We start from the raw sequence: 23,774 nt of genomic DNA, 5'->3' as shown, positions 1-23,774 counted from the left end.
AAGAGTGATATGTACTGAAAATCGTATTTTCTTTTTTATTAAACTTTTCCGAGGAATGAAAAAAGGCATAAAAAATTTATTTCGATTAACGTTCCTTGGAGCATTAAAAATTATTCCCGTCTAACGTAAATTTACCGCGGTTATTTTCACCAAATCTTGAAGGAACATCGGCCGCGTGCGGTAATCGCTCGCGCGATCATGATTTACGCGCGTATCGATTATCCTTCCCGGTGATTTCTAAACGAGGCCGTTCTCACGATAGATCCTAATCGGTCTAAATACCGATCGTTTTCCAGGTAGCAGGTGCCTGCGAGTGCAAGCTGGGATATTCGGGATACAAGTGTGATCAATGCGCCGCCGGTTATCGGCAGTTTCCCGACTGCATGCCGTGCCCCTGCGATTCCCGTGGGATTCTGCCGTCCCACGATTGCGAGGGCGACTGTTTGTGCAAAGCGAACGTCGCCGGGGATTTCTGCGATCGGTGCAAACTTGGATACTTTGCGCTCACGAAGGATAATCTCGACGGGTGCATACCCTGCTACTGCTTTGACGTAGCAAATCGCTGCACCACCGCGAGATTACAATACAACATGGTAAGTCTTTTTTTTGTAATAGATAACAGATAAAAACTTTCCTAACATTTAACAACTTCATTAGAATGAGAAACCTTTTACTGTAGTTTTATATGATTTAGGTATTTCGCGCTTTTTTCTTCGCATATAATTTTATTATTACACAATCTAATTACCTAATAAAATTAATTAGAAACTGAAGTAATTATATTATAAGAATTGGATGTCTATGGAGAATAAAAGAAAATTTTCTCAGTTGGAAAGCGTACAGGAATTCGTTACTTATTGAGACATTTTGTTAATAGGAGCCGTTAATCTTGAGTAACTCTATATATACGTATGTGAGATAAGATTTATCCTTACTTACAACGGAAAACCTCGTTTGTCAAGTGTCAAGATCGGGTTGACAGGTGTAAAATTCAAAACGATTAGTTGACGTTCTCCTGCGGGCATGTCGTTCGGCTTAGAACGTTAATCTTGGTCGACGTCCTCGTCGCGCCCGATAAATTGGATAAGGAGACAATTATAGTTTATCAGTCCCGCCGCAGTTCCGATAAATTGCAAACCCGCAATTACGGTGACGGTAATGGCGACGAACCGGAACGAGCAAAAAGCGCGAACCACGCTATAATAATAGATCAGACAATATGCATAAGATTTCCTGGCACATAATTTATCGAAGCTTTTCTTATTAAGATAACAAAATTATCTTTTACTAAGCGTACGAATAATATTATAAATTATAATAAATTAAATATAATACAATCAAATGACTCTTTAAAAAGTCAATTAGCTCTTTTTTTTTATTAAATACAATTTCTCGAGAAATAATTGGTCTTTAAAAATAAAAATTGAAGTAGCAACAACAGGCTGTGACAAAATAACGAAAGATGGATTGTATACGACTCGCTTTTTTTCCCTCAGATTTCCACACTGGAGAACTGGTTGGTGACCGACATGAACGCGTCTCGGGCAGTCGTACCCATTTTGGACACGGACAACGAATGGCTGACCGTGGCGGCGTTTGACGTCGAGTATGACAGCCCTTTCTGGCTGGCGCCACAGATTTATACGGGGAATCGCGTGTCCTCGTACGGCAGCAATCTCACGTACTCCGTCTCGTGGGTTGTCATGCGAGGCGACACCAGTGGTAAACCGACTACGGAGCCCAACGTTATCCTAGTTGTAAATGTCCTCTCTCTCTCTCTCTCTTTCTCTCTTTCTCGTCTTTTTTTTGCGTCAATTTAATCCAAGCCCTAGGATGAAAGTAGTATTATATAATAACGTGCAATATTCTCTCGCTCGCGAAGGGTAACAATGGGATGCGCATAGCGTACGGCGAGGAGCAGTACAATGGTCAAGTGGCTGAGATAGCGGTACCTTTACGAGAGCAAGGCTGGTTTCACGTGCGAGGCGACGTGCAGGACATCCCGACCAGATTGAGGAGAACCGAATTTCGCGGCGATCCCGTGACGAGGACGCAGATGATGCGCGTTCTCGCCGATCTCAAGTACCTAATGATACGGACGCGATATCATTCGGAGCAAATCGAAGGAAGGTGCATAAAAAATCTCCGACTCTTTACCGGACGTACAGTTCGCGCGTGGATTTTTTTTTTTTAGCTTTGCAGTAACGAAGCGATCTTTCTGTTTTCTTCGCAGTCTCCAGTCTGCCGTATTGACGGTGGGCGAATTATCGTCGGACGGCGAAACCGACAATCTGGTCGAAATGTGCGAATGTCCCGAGGGATACACTGGGATGTCCTGCGAGGAATGTGCCTGGGGATACGTAAAGATGCCTACGAATGGTTCCAACCATCAGGATCATCACGTATGCGTCAAGTGCGACTGTAACGGTCACGCAGGTTCCTGCGATCTCGTGCTGGGCGAATGTGGGGTAAGTCCTGATTAATTTATATTTTAATATATAAAATGGAAATTCAAAAGTACAACAAACGAAAATAATAGAAAAAGGTTCACTATTTTTTATCTTATTGTTCAAAATTAAAAAATATTAAAAATAATATAACATTAAGTTACTATAATAAGTTAATCCTCTATCCGGAATATTGGTTATTATAATTGCTAAGGTTCACATTTGCACCAGTGGAAAAATGAATGAAACTCGTGTTTTTCTGGAATAGCGGTCATTATGACGGGGTATTCCATGGGATATCCAGGGGTGTTCCGGATAGAGGGTTAATAGTATCGCTAACACATAGCGAAAAGCACAAGGTCTTAAACTGAAAAGCGCAACAAAAAGAGACCTGAAAGGGGTGTTCCGGGTAAAGGATTAATAATATAATGAATTAATTAAATTGACAGTTAATATAAATTATTTTCTGATATCACCAATAATTTATTTTAAAACAACAAATTCATTGAACGAAATTTTTTATTGTATCATATTTTCTTACGATTAGTAAGAAAATATGATACAATAAAAAGTGTAATAAAATGTGTAAGGAAGTTCTCCAGTGTGCAACTGGCTTTAACGCAGATTATTCTAGAGCACCTACAATATCTCACTGCGGCTGGTGCTCAGTCCGATCTACAGCCGGTATAGCAGCATGCTTAAAGTAATCCGAGCTCGCGATGTAGATCCTGGATTTGCAGCTATAGATCACGGGATCTATAGATCGCGCGAGCTATTTTATCGACTCGGCGTCCAACGAAAATCCCTTACTGTTCGTTGTGTTCTCGTGCCGTACAGATAGCGGTACCAGCTAGCTTTCTGTATGAAAATTTCATTTCTACAGGGATAACTGATTCGCACGGTCGTTTAGTTAATTCTTTATTTGTTCTTACATAAATTTCATTTTTTGCATCATCGTAATTTTAATTCAGATCATTTTTTTTGCCGTGTTTAATTTCTTCAGTAATTAAATAATTTTAGCCGTTAATTAGATAAGTTAAAAGCATTTATCCGTAAATTTGATTTGTATTCATGATTTTCATAGGTTAATATTTAATTTTAATTCGTGTCGCGTGTCGTTTCCATAATTTGCAGACGTGTGAACATCATACGATAGGCCCGAAGTGCGATCGTTGCGCTATGGGATATTACGGTATCGCGACGAGAGGCACCAGCGAGGATTGCAAGAAATGCGCGTGTCCGCTTTCCGTCGAGTCCAACAATTTCAGTCCGAGTTGTCAGCTCGACAATCCCGTTGATATGAATAGCGGACACGTGTGCACGCAATGTCCCGAGGGATACACCGGAGACCGTTGCGAAGCGTAAGGAAAATAAATTGCACATATTTTAAATTAAGATATTTTATAAAATGTAGTGATTACGTCGTAAATACAAATAACAAATATGCAAACACTTCAAATGCAATATTCAAAGCGAATCAATCTGTTACAATTGTCTTTCGCGTTTAGCAATTTTATAATCTTCTAGAAAATTATATAATTTTATGAATCGAAATTTATATCGAATTTTATATTGTAAAACGAGTAGATATTTACTGTATAAAAAATAGTGTCCGTTAATGGCTGTAATTATTAGTCATCATGGCCTTTTTTGAAGCTGCATACAATCGAGTAATAATTATTACTAAAATATTATTATTAAGCGGAAAGGTTTTAATTTCGATTTGGGTGAAAAGCTGTGATATAGGATTCTATGGTAATCCTCTGATACCTGGCGGGGCTTGCGAACGGTGTCCTTGCAACGGTGGTGCCTGCGAGCAGGAGACAGGTCGCTGTTTGGAGTGCCACGGCAACACCGAGGGCTGGAAGTGTGAGAAATGCAAGGAAGGGCACTACGGAAATCCTCTGGAACAGAATTGCATACGTAAGCACTTCCATACTTTCATGTATACTTTGCAGCAATCTCTACAAACTCTGAAATTGCTCAGTAATTGAGAATAATCATCTCCGATCTCGATATTTTAGAAAAATATTACAATCTTCCAGGAATCTCAATATTTTAAAAACAATATTTTTAAAACAATTTCTTGATGATTAAAATCAATTTTTTATTTCTTCCGTACGAAAATTTATGTATTGAAATTTACTTTTCGAAATGACAGGTTTATACCGAAAATAACGACAATCAGAGATCTTTCCTTCAGCAAAATGTTAACATAGCGATTGGATTAAAAGGACATATCATTAATTACGTTAATAGAATACATTAAGAGCGTAGATACTTTGTGTTTCAGCATGCGACTGCTCTCCCCTCGGTAGCAATTCATTTCAGTGCGATGAGACGACCGGTCAGTGTCCCTGCGGGCCTTTGTTCACCGGTCGTGACTGTTCCTCCTGCATCGAGGGCTACGGGAACGTGACCGTGGGTTGCCGGGAATGCGACTGCGACGTGGGTGCCGTCGACGGGTTCTGCGATCCCGTAAGCGGTGTGTGCAGGTGCGCGCCGAGCGTTGTCGGCTTCCGGTGCGATCGCTGCGACGTGGACCACTACGGTCTGGCGGCAGACGGCTGCAAAGGTAAGTGCCGCTATCGGTATGTGCATGCTTTTTTTAGACTCTATTATCGGGCCCTGACTCTTTTGCCGCGATACGAAGTAAGGCCGTTTTATCATCGCGTGCTTTGCGGAAGATATTTATTCCCGAATGTGTTTCTTCCGCTCGAAGAAGCTTTGGAAATTAGATTAAAACAACAAATAATACACAATTATCAATTAAAAAATGGATTATGTTAGGATTATATTAGGAATTGTTTAGAAATAATTATTACAAAAACTTTTCGTTATTAAAATAAAATTAAAATAATTTATTAAGACACGAAAATTTTACGAGAACTAATAATTGCTCATATTTTTCGAAAATAGAATAAAATAAACCGCGCGTGAATATTAATAAGTCTATTTCTTATTAAAAGAAAATTGCATCGTTAAGTCTACAAACAATTTATGGCTCACTAATTTTAATAGCTGCGAAGTTTGCGTTACGAATTATATAGCTTCTAGAGCTATATATTTAGCATAGGAAAAACATTGTCTAAATTAGTCTTTATTGAAATTATTCTTTTCTTTTCTATTGTGAAAAGCAGTTGGATTCTAACTTCCAATTTTAACTTCTAATTTAAGAAAGCATCACCAAAATACTTCCATAAAATAGCAAAGATCTGATCATTCTCTCTCTCTTATGACTATCGTAATTGATTGCATTTGAATTACAATGAATTTATCATTTTATTAATTTAAAACGGCAGTAAAAAGATGCAACTTATACGCATCTGACAGATTAATCACAGTATTATTGTGGGCCCTGAGGAGGGCCTTACGTATATCGATATACGAAGGTAGTCCCGTAGTGCCTGCCTGCGTTCAACCGAGACACGAATGCGAAGAGTAATGCGCGGCTCTTCATCTTACTCTAACGCAAACTCGCGATATTTATCCCGGCCCATTCTAAGTACGCTGCACTTATCCGCCTTGACAGGCAGTTTAGAACGCTACCTTGAGATTTACGGGACTGACGTACACTTTTATTGCGGAACACCGTTCGCGTAATCCGTTTAGGCTAATTTTAATTTACGATCGCGTTTACGAGCGCACATTGTTTCGCACGGATCGTCAAACGATGCATCGATCTTCGTTCGTCCTTCTTGAGTCGCACAAACCCTCAAACCGCACGAGTTGAAGCGTGTGAAAATAAGCTTACATGAAGATTGTTTTTTTTTTAACGCTTACATATCTATATCTTATATAATTGCATTTATACATATATCTTTATATTTTACAAAGACCATAGAAAATGGACACGGGTGACGAGCATCCCTAATGATTATAGCACTGCGCATTGCTGATTCCATAAATTTATTTTTAACATCCCGAGTGAAGCTACCTAAGCGATTGCTGATTGAAGATCGAATTGAGTATGCGTGGCATAGACAGATGGAGGCGATTAAACGAAATGTCGAACAACTTAACAGCTTAGTGCCGGCCGCAAAGGCGAGGTAAAAAGCGACGCTACCGTGTAAATTAGATTCAACATACAAAGACGACGAGGAGCACCAAGAGCAAGGCGTTCATCGCGCCAAGATAACTCGAGCATAGCGCAATGTAATAGTCCGGTCGCATTAAAACGTTATGAAGACGTTTACAAGCGAGTTAAGGGTGGCGACGAGCAGCCGCGCCGCGCCGAGAAAACTTCGATACGAAGACGTCAGAATTTAACGTTTCCTGACGAGCGAGGCGAAAGATGCGAAGAACGATCCCGTATGGAAGCCGGATCGCCGGGTAAAATCCGGATACGCCTCGTTGTGGCGGCACCTTTACGATTGAGACTCGGCCAGCAAATTCCGCGCGGGAACGCTCGAGATCGGTCCGCCAGATCGCCAGCTACCACACCGAGGAATCCCATAAATCGCAATCATTCAGCGTCGTCGGCCGGATCTCGCGAATCCGAGACGCGCTTCTCTCGTCATCGCGCTGATAACCGAGAGGTTTCTACCGGTCGCGTAATCTTACAGCCGCTCGAAATCCCGTTACGGGGGAAGGATCGTGCGATCTCGATGGATCGGAGCATCGGCTCAGACGTTAAAACGACCGGTCCGCGTATCGTAATTTAACCCGGCAATAGCACCGCGAGATGCGTAAATCTTGCTTCTAATTACTTGACGCGAAAAACCATACATGTAACATTAAAGGAAATGAGAAATATCCTTTTTCTCGTATATATATTTATTAATTTAATTTTTTAACTTACATGATTTGGATAATTGCGGGCATTAAATTCCGCGGAAAGTACATTAATCGTTCGTAATTCGAGTAACTCGCGTTTCGATCGATACCTCGTTCATCCGGAAACTTGGGACTTTCGCGCAATTAGGAGAGTCAAACGTTATTTTCTCCCAGCGGGGAAAACGCGGGGAGGGATGATGAATTTCGTCGGTGATGAGGATTGACTGTTCGACTATTCGTAAGCAATGAGCGTTAGTCTAAGCACACGTCATTTAAGCGGCGTCAGATACGCAGACAGATATTCCGCGAGACACGGTGCGCCTCGTTCACGAGAGTTTCTGGTTTGTTTAGATCTAGCTTGCGACTTCAACCGGGAGGCTCTCCCCGAGAGCCGTCCGCGATGTTAATTAACTTCCTGCGATCGGACGCCACCTCTCTTTCTTTCGTCTGCGGATGATACGCTCCGTTTAACGCGGATCGCCTCAACGGCGACATAAATGACATTGATGCACCTGTCAGATTATTGCTATCAGTCGCGGTGACTCGGCCATTTCGAATCCCGCAATTGCGCATGCTGGCACTTATGCACCAGTTCGATCATGTCCTATAGGCAAACGTGCAGAAAGCTTTACAGCTTTATTGGACACGCGATTTCATTTAGGTATTTGCGTATTAAGTTGCTTCCCGGGATTTGAAATATCTTGAAAATACGACTTCCGTCTTAGTAACATAATTGCTTGCAATTATTGTTATAGTAATTTATCTCTTGATTCTTTAATTTTTTTTGCTTTCATAATGCAAATTACCTCCTAGGAGAGATTTAGAAGAAAATTGCGTCGTATACATCACAGTAAGTAGCATTAACGACGAGAAACAGCATTACGTATTCGCGATTTCGATATCGAGATATTGCGAGAGTAAACGGAGAGGCCGCGGCGGTTTTCCTCGCCGACCGAGGGAAATTAATTCGATGTGCATGGGAGACTATCGATAATGGCCCGTAAATGTCGCGTTTGCGGATGCTCATGATTAATCGTTAACTGAATCGCCGAGATTTCGCGAGATTGTAGTCGGCGAGAGTTTAGAAATACGCAAATCGACGTCAAGAGCTTGTCAGAGAGGAAGGGAAGAGGCAGAAAGGGACTGCAAAGTGCAAAATGCACCGCATTGAATGCTAATCGCAGAGGATGGCGGCTCGCATAAATAAGTGATGAATCGATATTTTGTAAAACTTAGTTACGTCAATAAGATATTTATTCTCAGTGTGTTTTTAGCATGCATATACTTTCTTCTCCGATCAACGATATTAACATGTTAAGTCGGAGTTTTCCTTTAATAAGCTTAGTAGATCTTGTTCTGCAGGCTAAATATATGTATCTTCCACCGGCGCGACGTTTTATTTACTCTCTTATCCTTAGTTATGCGAAGGGACTGCTCATGCGTGAATAACGTAGGCGGGCGATCGGAGAGACACGAATTGTAAATTTTAGATTGTACCGCGGCGCCGCCTGTGCGTCAAAGGTCTCGAGGCAACCCTAGACGTATCGGTCGAGTCGAGCAGTTTCTGCGGTATTTGCAAAATCATCTCGACCGTATTGTTAAACGGAGAAAAGGAGGCGGATGTCAACTGGCAGCGACCCGGAATAAATTACACGGTGTCGATGAACCATCCATCCGCGACGCGTATCTTTAGAGGTATTTAAAAAAAGAATAAAACAAATATATTACCATCGACTGTGCATTAAAAATTATATTTCAGATAAAAATTCGTACGTTGAAGCTAAATTTATTGTCGTTTTAATATCATGTTACTCAGTCTATAAATTCTACAAACTTAAAGTCGTTAAACTGTAGAATTTCGTAGCACCAAGCAGATTTTAATCTTTATGCTAATTAGCATGAGCGATACTAAGGAGAGAAATCTTTTTTAAATACCAAGAGAATGATAGTAATTGAGTGTGCGGAATTTAAATTTACGAATTTTCGCGCGATATTGTGAAAAAATTTTCTCAACGTGTCGACTTAACATATTAATGTCGCTATTAATCGGGGAAGAAACTGCGTGCTTGCTAAAGAGTGCCAAATTAACATAAGTCCAATCGATATATAACGAAATGTATAAAATATTAATACCTGTTTATATGGGCTGTTCGTGCTTTAGCATTCAGTGCGACGCGTTTTGCACTATGCAGTTATGAATTGTAGGTATACAAGTCGAGGCGTCTCTGGGACTCGGTGCTTCTTTTCTTCGCGAACGCGTTTCGAGTTTTCCAAATCTCCTACGACGCGCGTCGTAACGTATTTACTGCGAGAGATTCTCCGAGAAACTCTCTCGCCGGCTTGTTAGTTACTCTCCCTCCCTCGTCATCAGGATACATTAATTCAGCTTATGCAATCAAACGCGACGCACTAACTCAACGCACAGTGTCCCACGGCGTGGAATTGAATGGACATGCAAATATTAAGCAGCGCGATTAAGTAAATCAAGGAAGAGAAATCGAGTGAAAAACGTATGTGCGCGGCGGATCCGTTCGATCGTGATGCTCCAAAGGATAGGCCTTATCCTAACTTAAGCGGCATAATTAACGTAGTCGACGTGCTTAAAGCGCGTCGCGCGATACTCCACGATGTAGCACCTTAATAAGGCCGTATTTTCCACCGGCCGAAGACCGGAATCGCGGCTTCTCCTCGCGTGCCTCCCGGAGTCGATGCAGTGAAATCTCGCTTATCGGAATAAACGTCGGGAGATAAGGCGGTTTATAAACCGGAAGAATTTGTAGATCGAGAAGTCGCATGGCATATTCATCTAGTTAAGGAAAAAAAAAAGACAATGTTTGCCGCGAGACATTTTTTAAATAAAAATCGCGCATGGAGCGGGTTTTTGAAATTCTTATCTTGAAAGAGGATCTATAATATCACGGGTATTTTAATTAGATATCTGCGGGATTCCGTGGAATTTACGATAAACAGTCTTTAAAATTATAGGCACATGCGAAACCGCAGATCCGTGTAATTATATAGATTCGAAACGAAAATTTCTGCGGTTTTAGACACCTGCGAAATCGAAGCGAGCAAGAAGCGATAAATCCTAAAGGTTAATCTAATTTCGTAGAATTCGAAGATCCGTAGAATTAAGAGGATTTTAGAGGATCAACGAATCGTATATTTTCGGATTCATAAGAAAGGACAGGAAATTTTATGTGAAATTACCTGGTCCGGGATTAAAGGTTTATGAATTGAGAATCCTTAGGGAAGGAGATCATGCTGACAATAAAAGCAGTTTGAAATTATAACATCTTTATTCAAAATTTATTTTTTATTCTTATACAAAATTCTATTTTTCTAGATCAGATTTTATAGATTATTTAGACTATTTTTATAGATAGATTTTTGCTCCAAAATTATTATAATGCTCGAAGTTCCGAATAAATACAGTACCACCATACATCATCCGGATAAACGATGGACCGAAATAAACGCTGCCAGGCAGGCTGCTGATGCGGTCGGGACACAATTAGCGGCGCAATCTTAATCGGGACACATGCCAAAACGAACTCCCGTCTTTATTTGAGCAAACGAGAAGGTCGCGAAGACAAAAAAGAAAGCTCGAGGATGCCACGTAAGCGAGTCATCGTTATTCTTGCGTTGGATTTTGAGATCGCTCAGTGTGCTTCTTAATCTGCGATACTTGAGTCTTTAACTTTATGAATCTACAGCTGGCATTGTTATTAATATTTATCTTTCAAGCTTTCTTCGATTTTGATAATTGAAATCCCCATTGATATTGAAAATAGAGAATCGAAATTGTAATCTAGTAATAATAATAATTATTATTATTGTTATTAGATTACAGTCTTGCATAAATATTTGTGAATTTTTATAAATACAAAACAACTTTTTCTAATGTCGTATAATAATGTTAATGATAAAACGCAAAAAAAACAACGCATAAGATACTTCCTCGCAGCTCATCATCTCTTCGTTACGCCGCGAGTTATGGACCGTTTTCAGAGCGTTTTACGGTCCCTTCGGACCGCAGAACGTCCGGCTATTTGCAGTAATAGACGGATATTTTTCTCGTCCATTGTTGCGGACGCGTTCGACAATAGAATCCGTGCGTTTCGGTCATTATCGTGCTTTGCCTCGTAAAAGTGCCCCTCTCGCGCTACCGGAGCGGCAATTCCTCTCTCGCGAGAGAGGCTCTCTCGGCTCTGAGCCTCCACCTGCGCCCACAATACGCAACAATGGCGATGTAACAGGCATACCCCGGCCGGATAATGTATACGCATTACGCCTGAGTAATGATCGGTGGACGGAAGTCGGCGGGAATAATATAACGATAACCTCTCTCTGTGCGTTCGTGCTCTCGCGCCTCATTGTGCGAGAAAGATTCGGAGATCGTTGCACGTCCACATTTTTCGGGCGACGTCCGGTTCTGCGGAGGAAGAAGAGATTTGTACCTCAACGTCTTTTATTTCAGTCTTTCAAAAAAATTAGCATTTTGTCAATTAAATTTAGTGCTTCGAATATAGAAATTAAAATTAATGATCTACATTTTTTTAAATATTTGATTATTGACAATCCTTTTTTTGTAATTCATATTAGATTATAACTTAGTAGATTACAATTTTAATTGGAATTTAAAGTATCACTTCTGTGAATTATAACAGCCAGAGTTGAGTTTATATCGAAGGTTCCGGTTGCGTATAACTGTCGCGCGGCAGCCTCGCGTTTTGCGCAAAGTCCATTTACGTTGGCGAACGATAAGTACACACAATGCGTCTCGCACGAATATTACGATGGCGTAACGCGGCGTAACATTGTGAGACGGCGTAAAGTGCGAAACGGCCCGCACAGAGGGGTAACGCTCTTGGGCGCATTAGTATTCGCGCGAATGAGCAGAATTGGCGTCGTTCGCCTCGTCGACCATACGTTCCTAAGATTGCATCGGGAGAGACGCTGCGTAATACGTAATGCAGCGTACGCGCGTGCAGCGGCAATGGGATATCGAACGGCCACATTTCTACAAAGCGCTATTTATCCCCCGGGGACATCTGAACTTTTTACATGCGTGAACAAGTTTGCGCTTTAACGCAATCAGTGTGATTGCACTGATGGATCGTATTGCCTCGTATTGTCAACGTTCTCGGGGGTCACGGCGATATTTTATCTCACAATCGTTCGTTTCGAAGGAATGACCTGATTAGGGAAGAAAGACCCCGTTGTTAAACCAACGACGTGCTGCTTTCCCAACTGATCAGTGTTTCAAACGAAGTAATTATCCTCTCTATTATCTGCTTGATCGTCTCTTTAGACAGTGTCAATCAGACATCGGTCAATATAATGGAGAATTAGCTGCAGATGTAACATCTCCTCCTAATCGATACTTTAATTTCCTTTATTAACTGCTTCGCGACACTGCCATTTTTTTTTATATCTGCAGCGCGATCATAAAATCGTGCTACCCACCGTTTGAAGATCAAATGTAAATCTATCCGTGGTAGCTGTAGCTGCATTTCCGTCGCTGCGAGTGTGTGTATACAAACCATCGCGCAGTAAACGACGATAATTACGCCGCGCGTTTCCCGGAGGCTCCCCCGCGGCATTTTTCGCCGACTACCAGAAGCAATCCCCGGCGCGTATGCACGTCGCCCGGGGTTCTCGGGTTTCCGTCCCGGGATAAGTCGATCTCCCAGGGCGAGGGACTCGCAGTCCGCCCACGTGTGCGCGGCCCGCGGTATCGCGACCGCGGATCTGCATAAGCAGATGTAGATGCACGTTCGCGGATAGCGGCGGAAAATAAAGAGCGCGGCTTTACAGCCGAAGCCGGGCGATCTTGAGGAATCGTGGGCTCGACGCGGCTCGTTAGAATCCTCTCGCGTCTCCCGAAGACGACGTTAAACGCGAGCGAGTACCGGCGCGGGCTCCTCGGAAGCCATCCGAATCCCGAGTACGAGGGAAATACGGTTTCAATCGGCCGTATTCGAATAATACGCTCGGATATATTCATGTTGGAGCTATTCAAAATGGGAGTAAAATATGTGAAAAGGTGATAGTAAAGGTAGAAAGTGCGAGACAATAAGAACAGAATGTAGCTCTATAGCAGGTCTTTATTATACGTGAAGCATTGAATCTATTTTTTTTTCCTTACAAAATCTAGTTTTCTATAAGATATTTCTTCGCATTTTTATCCGGCAGAAGTTTCTCTTCACGTTACGACACAGCTGTGCTACGGCGAGCGAGGACTTCGAATCTCCTTGGGAAAGTCGCGACCGGCGCGTCAATTCGAAACAAATGCGATCTAAGTCGATAAGAAACGACGCCTATCTCCACAAACGTTCCACTTTGTGAGCTCATGAATTCGAGTATTACCTGACGGTTGAAATTCCACAAATGTGGAATTCCATGATGGGCGTGGAAAAGTTTCATTTATATCACACTCTATGATTTTGATTTTTTTATCGACACACATTGCTTTACAAATCCTCTTAGGGTTAACGTATTCTTTGATAAACTTGATAAATTCGAGATAAATTAAAATAATCATTTTTTAAGTGTATAATTGTAAACAGTTTAGCTTGTTTGCTTACTCGATTTTTTTTGCGGATACTAGTCAGTCTTCATTTATATCCTTCGTCTTAAGAAAGAAACTAAATCTTGATCGAGAGCAAAGCGAACGTGATTAAAGATCATAGGCCTGTCTTGTCGATCATCGAGAACGCATCGGCTATCAGCGACGGGCACGCCGCGACGGCGCTGTGATAAAACATGGAGATGTTAAATCGCCACGACACGTATATGTACTTGGATTACTTCTTGATGGCTCGGCCAGTGCAGTATGAGTGACACTTAATATCTCGTCGGGCACGATACCCCATTTCTTACGGCGCCGAGCCGTGAAGAGCGGAGACTCGCAGCTTCCATTCCGGAATAATGCCTTATCGATCGTGCGGCGCGATAAAACGTCGTTTCCTTTTTAAATCGCCGCGCGGACGTACGAAGTGCGGCCCGATTCGTAGGCCCGATAAAATCCCTTCGCATATACGGCCGCTCGCCACCGGTTAACAGGAACGGAAATATTTCGTCTCCCGCGCACTGCACGGTTCCCTCGTCTCTTTTTCTTCTTCTTCTTCTTCTTCTTGCGTGGTTTCTCTCGCGAACGTAAAAACTCGACGAAATCGCGGAATGTCGTCCCGCGACGTCCATCGCCACATCGTGATTTTTCAACAGTGATCGCTATCCTAAATCACGAGCGAAAGTACTCTGAAATACGACGATTCAGTTTACAAATCGATCCAGCGGTGCAATTTATTAAAAATGAATTAACTTATTAATTCTCAATAATTGAGAATTATCTGATTAATTCTCAATTATTTCTATATATAATCTATCAGTTTTATCCTAATTTTCTATTTCCTATTACGATATCTACTGTCAGATCTATTATAAGAGCAATTACGTGTTTAAAGCGTGAGCTTTATGCGATATCGTTGACTTTCAATTTTTTACAAAATTATTACAAGAAGCAATCAGACATTCTCATTATTCCCGTCATAAATACGTTCGCGTTAGAGACCACCAAGAGCCACGAGCACCTCATCGACGAGCGTATTAGCCTACCGTAGCTCATTACCGAGGCACGCATTCGACACCTTGCGGATCACTCGATTTCTCTCGTGAAATCGAAGTTCTACATCATTTCGCATCGAATGTCGAAAAGATCATCGTTATCAGATTTAATTGGTGCTCGCCGATCGGTCCGGCTGCCAAGCCGCTAGCCTCTCTCCGGTCGATTCACTATAGCGAGCACGTATACTCGCTAATGATGCAATCGGCCCATCAGATACTCCTGCCAGGCCAGCTCCTGCCTCTTCTTCTTTTTCCTCCTCTCTTCCCTCTTTATTCCCGTCCCGCTCTCGCGCGCGCGCGGCCGGGTCCTTAACTCCTTATATACCCACCTGACTATACAACGACTCCGCACGTCTCGTTTCAAAGCGCGTGGGCCGTGCCTCTAACGGGTGACCATTCGCTCGTCCCCTGCATATATATCTCTCATTGATTTTAATTATCGCGGAATAAAATGAGCATTCATCGCGTCCGTATCGCTAAATTGAAGTGTCTCTAATTAGCGCAGCGATCGGCAATTTAATATCGGCTGCTTCGAGAATCTTTCATTTCACGCTGAACATGATGGGAATGTCCCTTAGTAGTTTCATTATATTAAATTTGGAAGAGTAATAGATTAACAAATATATAGTCAAAGAAAGAAAAAATATTCGACTTCAATAAATTATTAAAAAATAATATATTTCTTTGCAGTGCAATTCAATAAATCTTTTTTGACAATATTTAGCGTATAAAATATATATTTACATAAAATGTAAATGATTTTTTATATTAATTAAGAGCAATTCAAACAAAATGAATAACATTATAAACGCGAATGACATTCGAATACGTGAAAATATATTGAGCAGTACATCGAAATATCTATACACACACGAGATGTTTCTTTACGTTCGTCGATTTACAATAACATGAGAGAACATGATAAACGGTTCGAGCAGGCCCGACGTGTATTTTATTCACCCGTTAGAGAAGCAGTATCTCAACACCTGGCTGTAACATGTTCAAGATTCCTGGTAAAGAACCCGGGTCTGGCCAGTAACGTTAATGTATCGCCGCACGTCGGACGATCTCGAGATTTCATTCATGAAACTCCGAGGCTCCCGCTGGCCGCTGGTGAGTCTGTCGGCAATGAAATATCAGAAGCAGGAAACCTCATGGCTTCGCGTACACTCGCGAATTTTCGTTCGCGTCGGCGGGCGGTCATCTGTCTCTTAATTAATTTTATAGCTAATGGGGAACGTTAAAGATTATCGTTCATCATCGTATTCTTTACTTCGCACGCTTGCAAATCCTTTAATTGCATTGATTGAACGTGTAAATAACACGCAAATAGACATTTATATATGTTATACGTCGTACACTGTGCTTCAAATTTATCTTCCGATATCTTTTTATGCCTGATGTTTACTTAGAAAGAAGAAAGAGAATCGGAGAAAAATTATACCATTCAGAGTTAAATAATTGCGTTATTAATATATGTACATGCGATTTCTGTATAAATATCTACTATATTTATATTTCTACAAAGCCTTTAAAATGATATTAGATCGCTATTCGTTAACTTGGAATGTGTGTTAACGTCGAGAGGCAAATGAATTTCGCGGAATTGTTTTATTCGGAAAAATCCGCCGTTCCCTCGTGCGAATTTCGTGGAGAGTAACGAGAATGCGTTGCGAGGAAGAGTGCGCGAATCGAGGATGCCGGCCTCGATTGCACTCGACGATAGGCGGGCAATTGCGATTGTGCCAAGGGCTAAGATCACGAGCTTCGCTCGGCAAGTCCATATATCTCTTCTATCTCGATCGGGACAACGTATACTCTGCGGCCCTCGTCTAGGGGTCTATCCGTTGCAATCCGGGCCGGAGCAACCGGTGCTTTTCATCCGCGAGATTTCGATTGAGGCCTTCTCGTCTCGTGCGAACGCCATGCATTTCTCCGCGCATCCGCAAACACGCCACTTTTTCATGCATCGCGATAAGTCGGGGCCGCTTATCAAACAAATTAGCTGTCATTTCCGAAAATAATCGTCGGTATAGCAGTTATGCCACATCCATTTATTTCTCTCTAAGATTTGCATTTGAATAATTAAGTGAGTCAAAGATACTTCAATTATTTTTGAGAATTTAAATATATCAAAAGTATAATAATAATATAATTAAGATATGAATGATCTTAATTATATTGTAAATTATAAAGTGATATTTTATAATTATATATGTATTTCACGATATTGTAGAAAAAAAAATCGACTTAACTCTCAACTGATTCACGAGATTGCGAGAATAATAGCTCTTCAAAATGTACTAGAAACATGCATTAAATTGTTTAGATATCTTGCAGGATATTATTGGACTTAATGCGATCAAATAAACGTAATGCACCGAGCTATATTATAGAGCATCGCGAGGTGCATCGCGCAGGTGTACATTGAAAACGCCGCGTGCGTCGTACATCCTGCAGTTAACCCCTCGAGACCTCGGGGGAGTGGTTGAGATATCTCGACGAGCCGCGGAATATAATCAATATCCCGGCGCGGGATGAAAATAAATCACGAGGAACAATAATAATTAAGTACCTCGCTCGTTTATCTCCCGACTTTTGCGCGCGGTTTGTTGATTTACCTTACTCCTTTCTCGCTAAATTGATTTTCCAGCCGCACGTGAGAAACGACGAAGGTGAGAAAGGTCCCAAATTCTTCGGGTCTTCACTGTTCTTCAGATCAATCGTGAAACGAAAAATTCACCCAACGAAATTATCGATGAAATAAAAAATGCGAAACAACACAATCGCGCGATTTCAAAATTGTTACATTAAAAAAAATCTACCCGAGAGATCTCGTTACTAAAATTCCAAGAAACATCGCGACAATTCCAGAGAGTTGCGTAATTTTGCAGGAGCAATCGCGACAGACTCTTCAGATTCTCCCGCGTTCGCCATTAGCCTCCTCGATTACATCGGAATGTCCAACGAATGCCTTTCTATCGGTCTCTCCCGAAGAATATCGTCGCAAGGTCGACGATGCATCACCGGCATAATTTCTCCCGTATGGTAACGCCGGTCTGCCCCGTCGTCTCATTAGCAATTACTTACCCGGGGATTAAAACTCCATTAGCGTGTTATCTGTCCGGCATCGTCCCGATGGCTTGCCACCCGTGCGTACGCGCAACTAATATGCACACGCAGGTTCAACCGGGTTCACCGCGTCTCGGCTCTCTCGATTAAGCTACTGTATTATTGAACACAAGCGTCGACAGAGAGAGAGAGAGAGAGAGAGAGAGAGAGAGAGAGAGAGAGAGAGAGAGAGAGCGTATTATTTAGTAATTAGAAACCGCGATCGCATTACGATACAACATTTCTTTTTACCGGGCGACTCACGCACGCGAGGACTTACATTTTTCGTATACGCGACTTAAATAGCGTAGCAGCGTAAAATTACGCGAACGAAGACTCGTGGCGTCCCCGTTGCTAGATTGTACAGATTCCAGTATAATGTATCTATTTACTCTTACATCAGTCATATCCCACTTACGCCGTTGCTCGCGGGCACGCACACGACCAATCACTTACGCTGCAATTCCAAATCATTTGCATAATACGAAAATCAGAAAATGCGCGCCTCGCGACGCGCGATGCTATCGACCCCGCGATCTCACAGCCGGGCAATTATGTCGTTAGAATTACGGGGAATAACTTAGTTCGCTAATAACAATTTTCTAATCTGATCTTCCATTTCGATCTCGTCAAACGTTATAGACTTATCAATCGGTCTAGGAATTAACAGGGTCATTATCCTCCTTGTTTTTCCGCCCCGCCGAATTAAATTGTATCCCGCGACACGGATTACACGGTTACACATAGCTCACGGCGTGCACACGAACGGAGACTCGCGAAACTCGCGTGTGTCACCGCGAGCCACGCGCGGGACCACCATCGCACGCAATTTCTCAGCGGCCGTGCAGCCCACTCTAATATCGCAATTACTCCGGCGGCGGATGTCACGGCGCGGTAATTAAAATGGCCTCGCCGAATAAATCATCCCTCGGGAAATACCTGCAGAATGATCGTCGGTCGGGGCGAGGAGAGGATCGAGCGAACGGCGCGCGACGCATCGCACCCTCCGTCGTGTTCTGAACGACTACGGGAGGTCCCATCCACGTGTGTGTGTGTGTGTGTATGTCGCGAAACTCGTAGGCAATCAATTTCCGTGCGCCGCGTTAATTTCCATAAATTGGCCGCGGGCCCTTCAACGGCGGAGGTGGGCTGCAGTCTCGGCCGCGGTCTCGGCCGAGTTGGAATTCGACGTCTCGAATGTAACGTGGGTAGGAAACACTCGAGTGGTTTATAAATGTAACAGATATAATATAGTTGCATAGGATATATGCAGAACGCATTTACACAGGTACAGCAATAAATCATTGACCTACCACGTCACGTGTATAAGAATGTACGTAGAAGAGTACATTTTATAATTATTAAAGAACTATTTATGTTGAATTAAATGTGTTTATACAACGTTGGAATTCCAAAATTTACAAAGTATGAAAGTTACAAAATTATAAAAATATTATTAAAAATAATATTCTGGCGATTTATTTCAATGGATGTGTTTTTAATTAACGTGGACGTTAATTGCATTTTGCAATTATTTTGCCAGAAAGAATAAATCGTAGTACTGATCACATTTTAAAGCGATATTTTCAGATCGTTATGTTATTCAAAAAAAATTATAAATGTATAAATATAAGATTTCTTACATGTTAATGCGGAAGATATTATATTTAAAGTGGAAAATTTTAATCATTTGTGAAATCTTATATTTATACATTTATAATTTCTTTTGTATATTAACACAAGCCGTTGAGAGTAATGCATATTCTCAGCGTTACTCACGGCACTTTATTACCAGATCGTATACAAACGCGAACTTTTTCACGAGAAGAGTAAATCAATTGGAAATTTATATTCGACGCCCCGAGCGGCCTGTACGACTAGGCTGGACAAACGCCGCAAACGTGCAGTAAATAAGTATATATACGAAAGCCTTTTCTTGCCTGCATCGTGGCAGACACCGGTGTGTAAAATCACGAATCGGCGAAGTGAAAATCTTCGCCAGTATTTCGCGAAATACCGAGTACTCGAATACGTTCGATACTCCCGATGGTTATGCGCCTCCAAGCCGCGCCACGTCGCATTTATAATCGCGTAGAACGACATAAACCCCCCGACTTCAATTTATATACCGCTAAGATTATCCGAATAAAATGATTCTTTACCTACGGTTTACCCACAACTTGTCACTTGCACAAAGCCGATTTCATATCTCATTGTCAGTAAATTTGTTTGCACCCATCGTAAAGTTGGGCGATCAAGTTAAACGTGAGATAGTCTTTGAATAAGTCAACAAAGTGAAATTTTTTTACGCAAACAAACGTTAGAATCTGTATTGAATTTAGCTTCAAAGAGAGAAATTGTAGTTGAATTTTATCTTTAAACTTCTCTATTTCTTCATATATGTATTTTACCTGTATCTTTTAATAGCTTCAGCATTTTTAATAATCTCTATATTTCTCACAATTTGAAGTAGACATTTCAATTTCATTATTCGCTTACGACTTGACGAACGTTCCCATGACAGACATTCGCAGCGTCTTCGTTCCATTAACAGATCCGCGAATCACGTTATAAAATGGAACGGAACGTTGCGCTGTATAGACGTATCCCATCTGGGTATACGTCTGAAAAGCTTCCCACCGTCAGCAAATCGACAATCAATTATAAATTGACACGCGATATCCGATTTATTGCACACGTCAAGCGAGAGCTATCGCTTTCTCGAGCCTGTTAACGGGAAAACGGCCGATTCACCGATGAAACCGAACGACAACTCACCCGTACGTACGTCTCGATACGATGCGGGAGACGATTGGTATTGGCTTCTAAATCGGCATCATCCCCGCGAAAGGTGCTCGATCTGTTACTCTGATTGGCTAGTTTATCGTACAACAGTCCTGGCCGTGGTGTGGCTAATGAGAGATAAGCTTCGATAGAGTGTGAGTAATAGACGATCGGGGCGTAGCGAGAGGTTAATAATTCAACGAACGGCCGCGCGTTGATCGCTTTTTCGCCGTAAACTGCAGATCGACGACAAGATTACTCGCGTTACGGTAATTCCGTCGCGGCAAGGTCGACCTGTTCTTTTTTTTAACGATCAGTGCAAATGCTGTTTATGCGTCCACGAGACGCGGACAGATGTAACAATTTAAGTTTATGATGTACAAGATAATATATACTGAAGAATATGAGTTAATATTGACTTATCAACGAAGGGATAAAAAAATATTCATCAGAGTTTCGTAACGAGCGATATAATTTATTAGGAGAATGAACGTAATCTACGGCATCTTTTACGTCGCTTTAGTTTTACTTTTTTTTCTCTTGTAGATATATATATATATTAATTACTTAAAATTCGATAATAGCTTTGTTTTTACTCTCTGTTTTTACTTCGCGTTTAACCATCAGACTACAGCTGTGGGAAGCGCTCGTTTATTACTTCGCGGAATATTTAAGATAAGTCTATCAACCGCGAGCAGCTATCTATGTCAAAGTAATTTTCATTTTTCCAGTAAGTTTTATGTGTGCAGTGAGGTAACTCTATTGAGCGACTATTGCTTTTGCGTTAAGGCGATTTCAACCAGGCTCGTAATAGGCTCGTTGGCGTAATGCTATTCTGTCGTCTGTTATTTTCATTGTGATAATATTGTTATTTTCGTAAATGCATAGCTCGCGATAATTTTATTAAGAAAATTTTAATACTGACTCCGATTACGGAAGTTCGAAGGACAGATCATTTTTCTGTGTCCCAACAATCTCAATATTATGGAAAATTATGTGTTTATAAGTTATAAATTATTTCTCCATATAAATTGTTTTATATTAAAAATATGAAGATATAAATATACGTACTACTGAAATTTAGGAGTAAAATTAATGAAAATTTTATCCGAAGTTCAAAATTGATTTAGCAGTTGCGCAAAAATTATTCGGAATTTTATTTGACTGCTAAAAAGAATTCAGACTATTAAATTACTGGTTTGAACTTTTATAAATACATATTTACTTGTAAGAAGTATCTTTCATATGTTGTTCCAACTGTCTTATCGTGGCAAAATATAATGCTCTAACCAGATTTATATTCTAAAAATGCAAATCGTGAAATTTCGAACTGGTCATTCGATAATTAAATCGATCAATAATACGATAAAAGTAATAAATCAAAAGGTACACGTATGCCGGAGCGGGAAATAAAACCCACGGAAATAGAACGCGTCGATCGAAAACCAGTACCGTGAATCGAACAACGATGAATGTACCGGAACGCCGATCCGCCTGATTTAATGTCGTTGAATCCATAAATTTCATATAGATCCGCGTGTCATTATCCAATGTATTGTATAATATTTCACGCGTGTCAAGTGTGATATATAAGAACTTTAATTTATGTTATACGCGCGGAAATCAGTCTTGCTAATAAAACAGATCATAATTGATCTCGCAAATGCGAAAAAAGATTCAAGATTTCAAGACTAAACAGTATTTCAAGGACGTATATTTTTTTATACAATAAATAGCATATATGGAAAGGTACAACAATATAGAATTTTTGGTAGATCGTTTTTGAAAGAATTTTAATTTATTTCTTAAACATTTTTAACTTACAACAATGATATTACATGTGTTACGCATTTGAACTGGAGAGTCGTTGTTAATTATAAACTCGCTTAATCATTTAATCGTACGCTTATACTGCCTACTACTATATATTATAAGCACACCACTAACAAAAGTGTGTGCGAAGAATATTAATGCGTGGAGCCTAATTAGCTTTGTGATAGAATCGATCGTTCGGCAAGCGAATGACCTCGGATTCGATTTCTCAGCTTAATTGTCTGCGCGCCTAATATTCTTCCTTCTACAGGCACAAATAATTAGTCAATTACTACTACATGCATGTGATGGTTTATGGTAATTTTTAAAATTGACAGGTTTGTTTACTTTTTGTATTACAAACATAAGACGTAATTATGTTAATATTTGGCTACTTTTTCTTGCAGCCGTTCGATGAGTTTGCTATGATTATAAATTACTCTCGAAGAAATCTTTAAATTTGAAGTTTTACTTTTTATTTGCTTATTATAGAGTTTGTTTTTTTTAACGATCTTTTTATATCTTATCAGGCCTGAATAGCTTTGTAGTAGAAATTGATGCCCGACAACAAGCAAAACGTTCTATGAATTAATTCTGATTCGGTTATAAGTATCTGATTTTTTTCTTTCTGCAATAATTCATTAATTTCATATATAAAACGATCTATTCGTACGATTTATTGGATGCGATTAGATAGATAACGCAACATCTTTGGTATCGTATCGAAAAAATTCAATATTATTAAATTAATCCGCGTTCGAATTAAAAGCAATTTACTTAATTTCAGTTGACGCAATATCTCTACAAGTCTTTTAAATGCTTTATCTAATTAAGGATAATTAGGTTGCGCACACTTCGAGCGTCGGCCAGCGTATTATAGCTAATCAAGATAATAACACGTTATAAAACTACGAAAGAATCTAAGTATACACAGCGTCCCACAACTATTGTATACCTTTAATAACGTAACGGAGACTTCGGAATAAAAAATTTTCTATTTTCCTTCTATAGATATGTCCTATGTTTCTTATACCGCGGGCGCACGAACTCGAAGAAAATGTTAACAGCACGCTACATTTTGTCTGATTTACAATCGCGAAATATAATAATGCGAGCGGTCGGCGTCGCCCACGCTCCGCGGGTTCTGTGCAGCACCCGGGACACGGGCACGCAAAAGCAGGCGATAGTTAATTTACAGGGTGGTAACATGCCGCG

General features: G+C 40.8%; 1 protein-coding gene across 1 annotated transcript in view; it reads left to right on the top strand.

Annotated features, from left to right (window-relative positions):
- LOC105447832 (laminin subunit alpha-1) overlaps nt 1–23,774 on the top strand; it is a 150,368-nt gene that overhangs the window by 63,186 nt on the left and 63,408 nt on the right. The window contains exons 7-13 of the mRNA XM_011686058.1: nt 297–593; nt 1,497–1,757; nt 1,883–2,130; nt 2,234–2,468; nt 3,582–3,808; nt 4,183–4,370; nt 4,741–5,022. Coding sequence (XP_011684360.1) covers nt 297–593; nt 1,497–1,757; nt 1,883–2,130; nt 2,234–2,468; nt 3,582–3,808; nt 4,183–4,370; nt 4,741–5,022 — 1,738 coding nt within the window. The remainder of the gene's footprint in view (nt 1–296; nt 594–1,496; nt 1,758–1,882; nt 2,131–2,233; nt 2,469–3,581; nt 3,809–4,182; nt 4,371–4,740; nt 5,023–23,774) is intronic.

Source organism: Wasmannia auropunctata, unplaced genomic scaffold (assembly GCF_000956235.1).
Source record: "Wasmannia auropunctata unplaced genomic scaffold, wasmannia.A_1.0 LD336116.1, whole genome shotgun sequence".
In the NCBI taxonomy this organism is placed as follows: domain Eukaryota; kingdom Metazoa; phylum Arthropoda; class Insecta; order Hymenoptera; family Formicidae; genus Wasmannia; species Wasmannia auropunctata.
The sequence above is the reverse complement of the archived record's forward strand: the minus strand, read 5'-3'. Positions and strand labels throughout refer to the sequence as shown.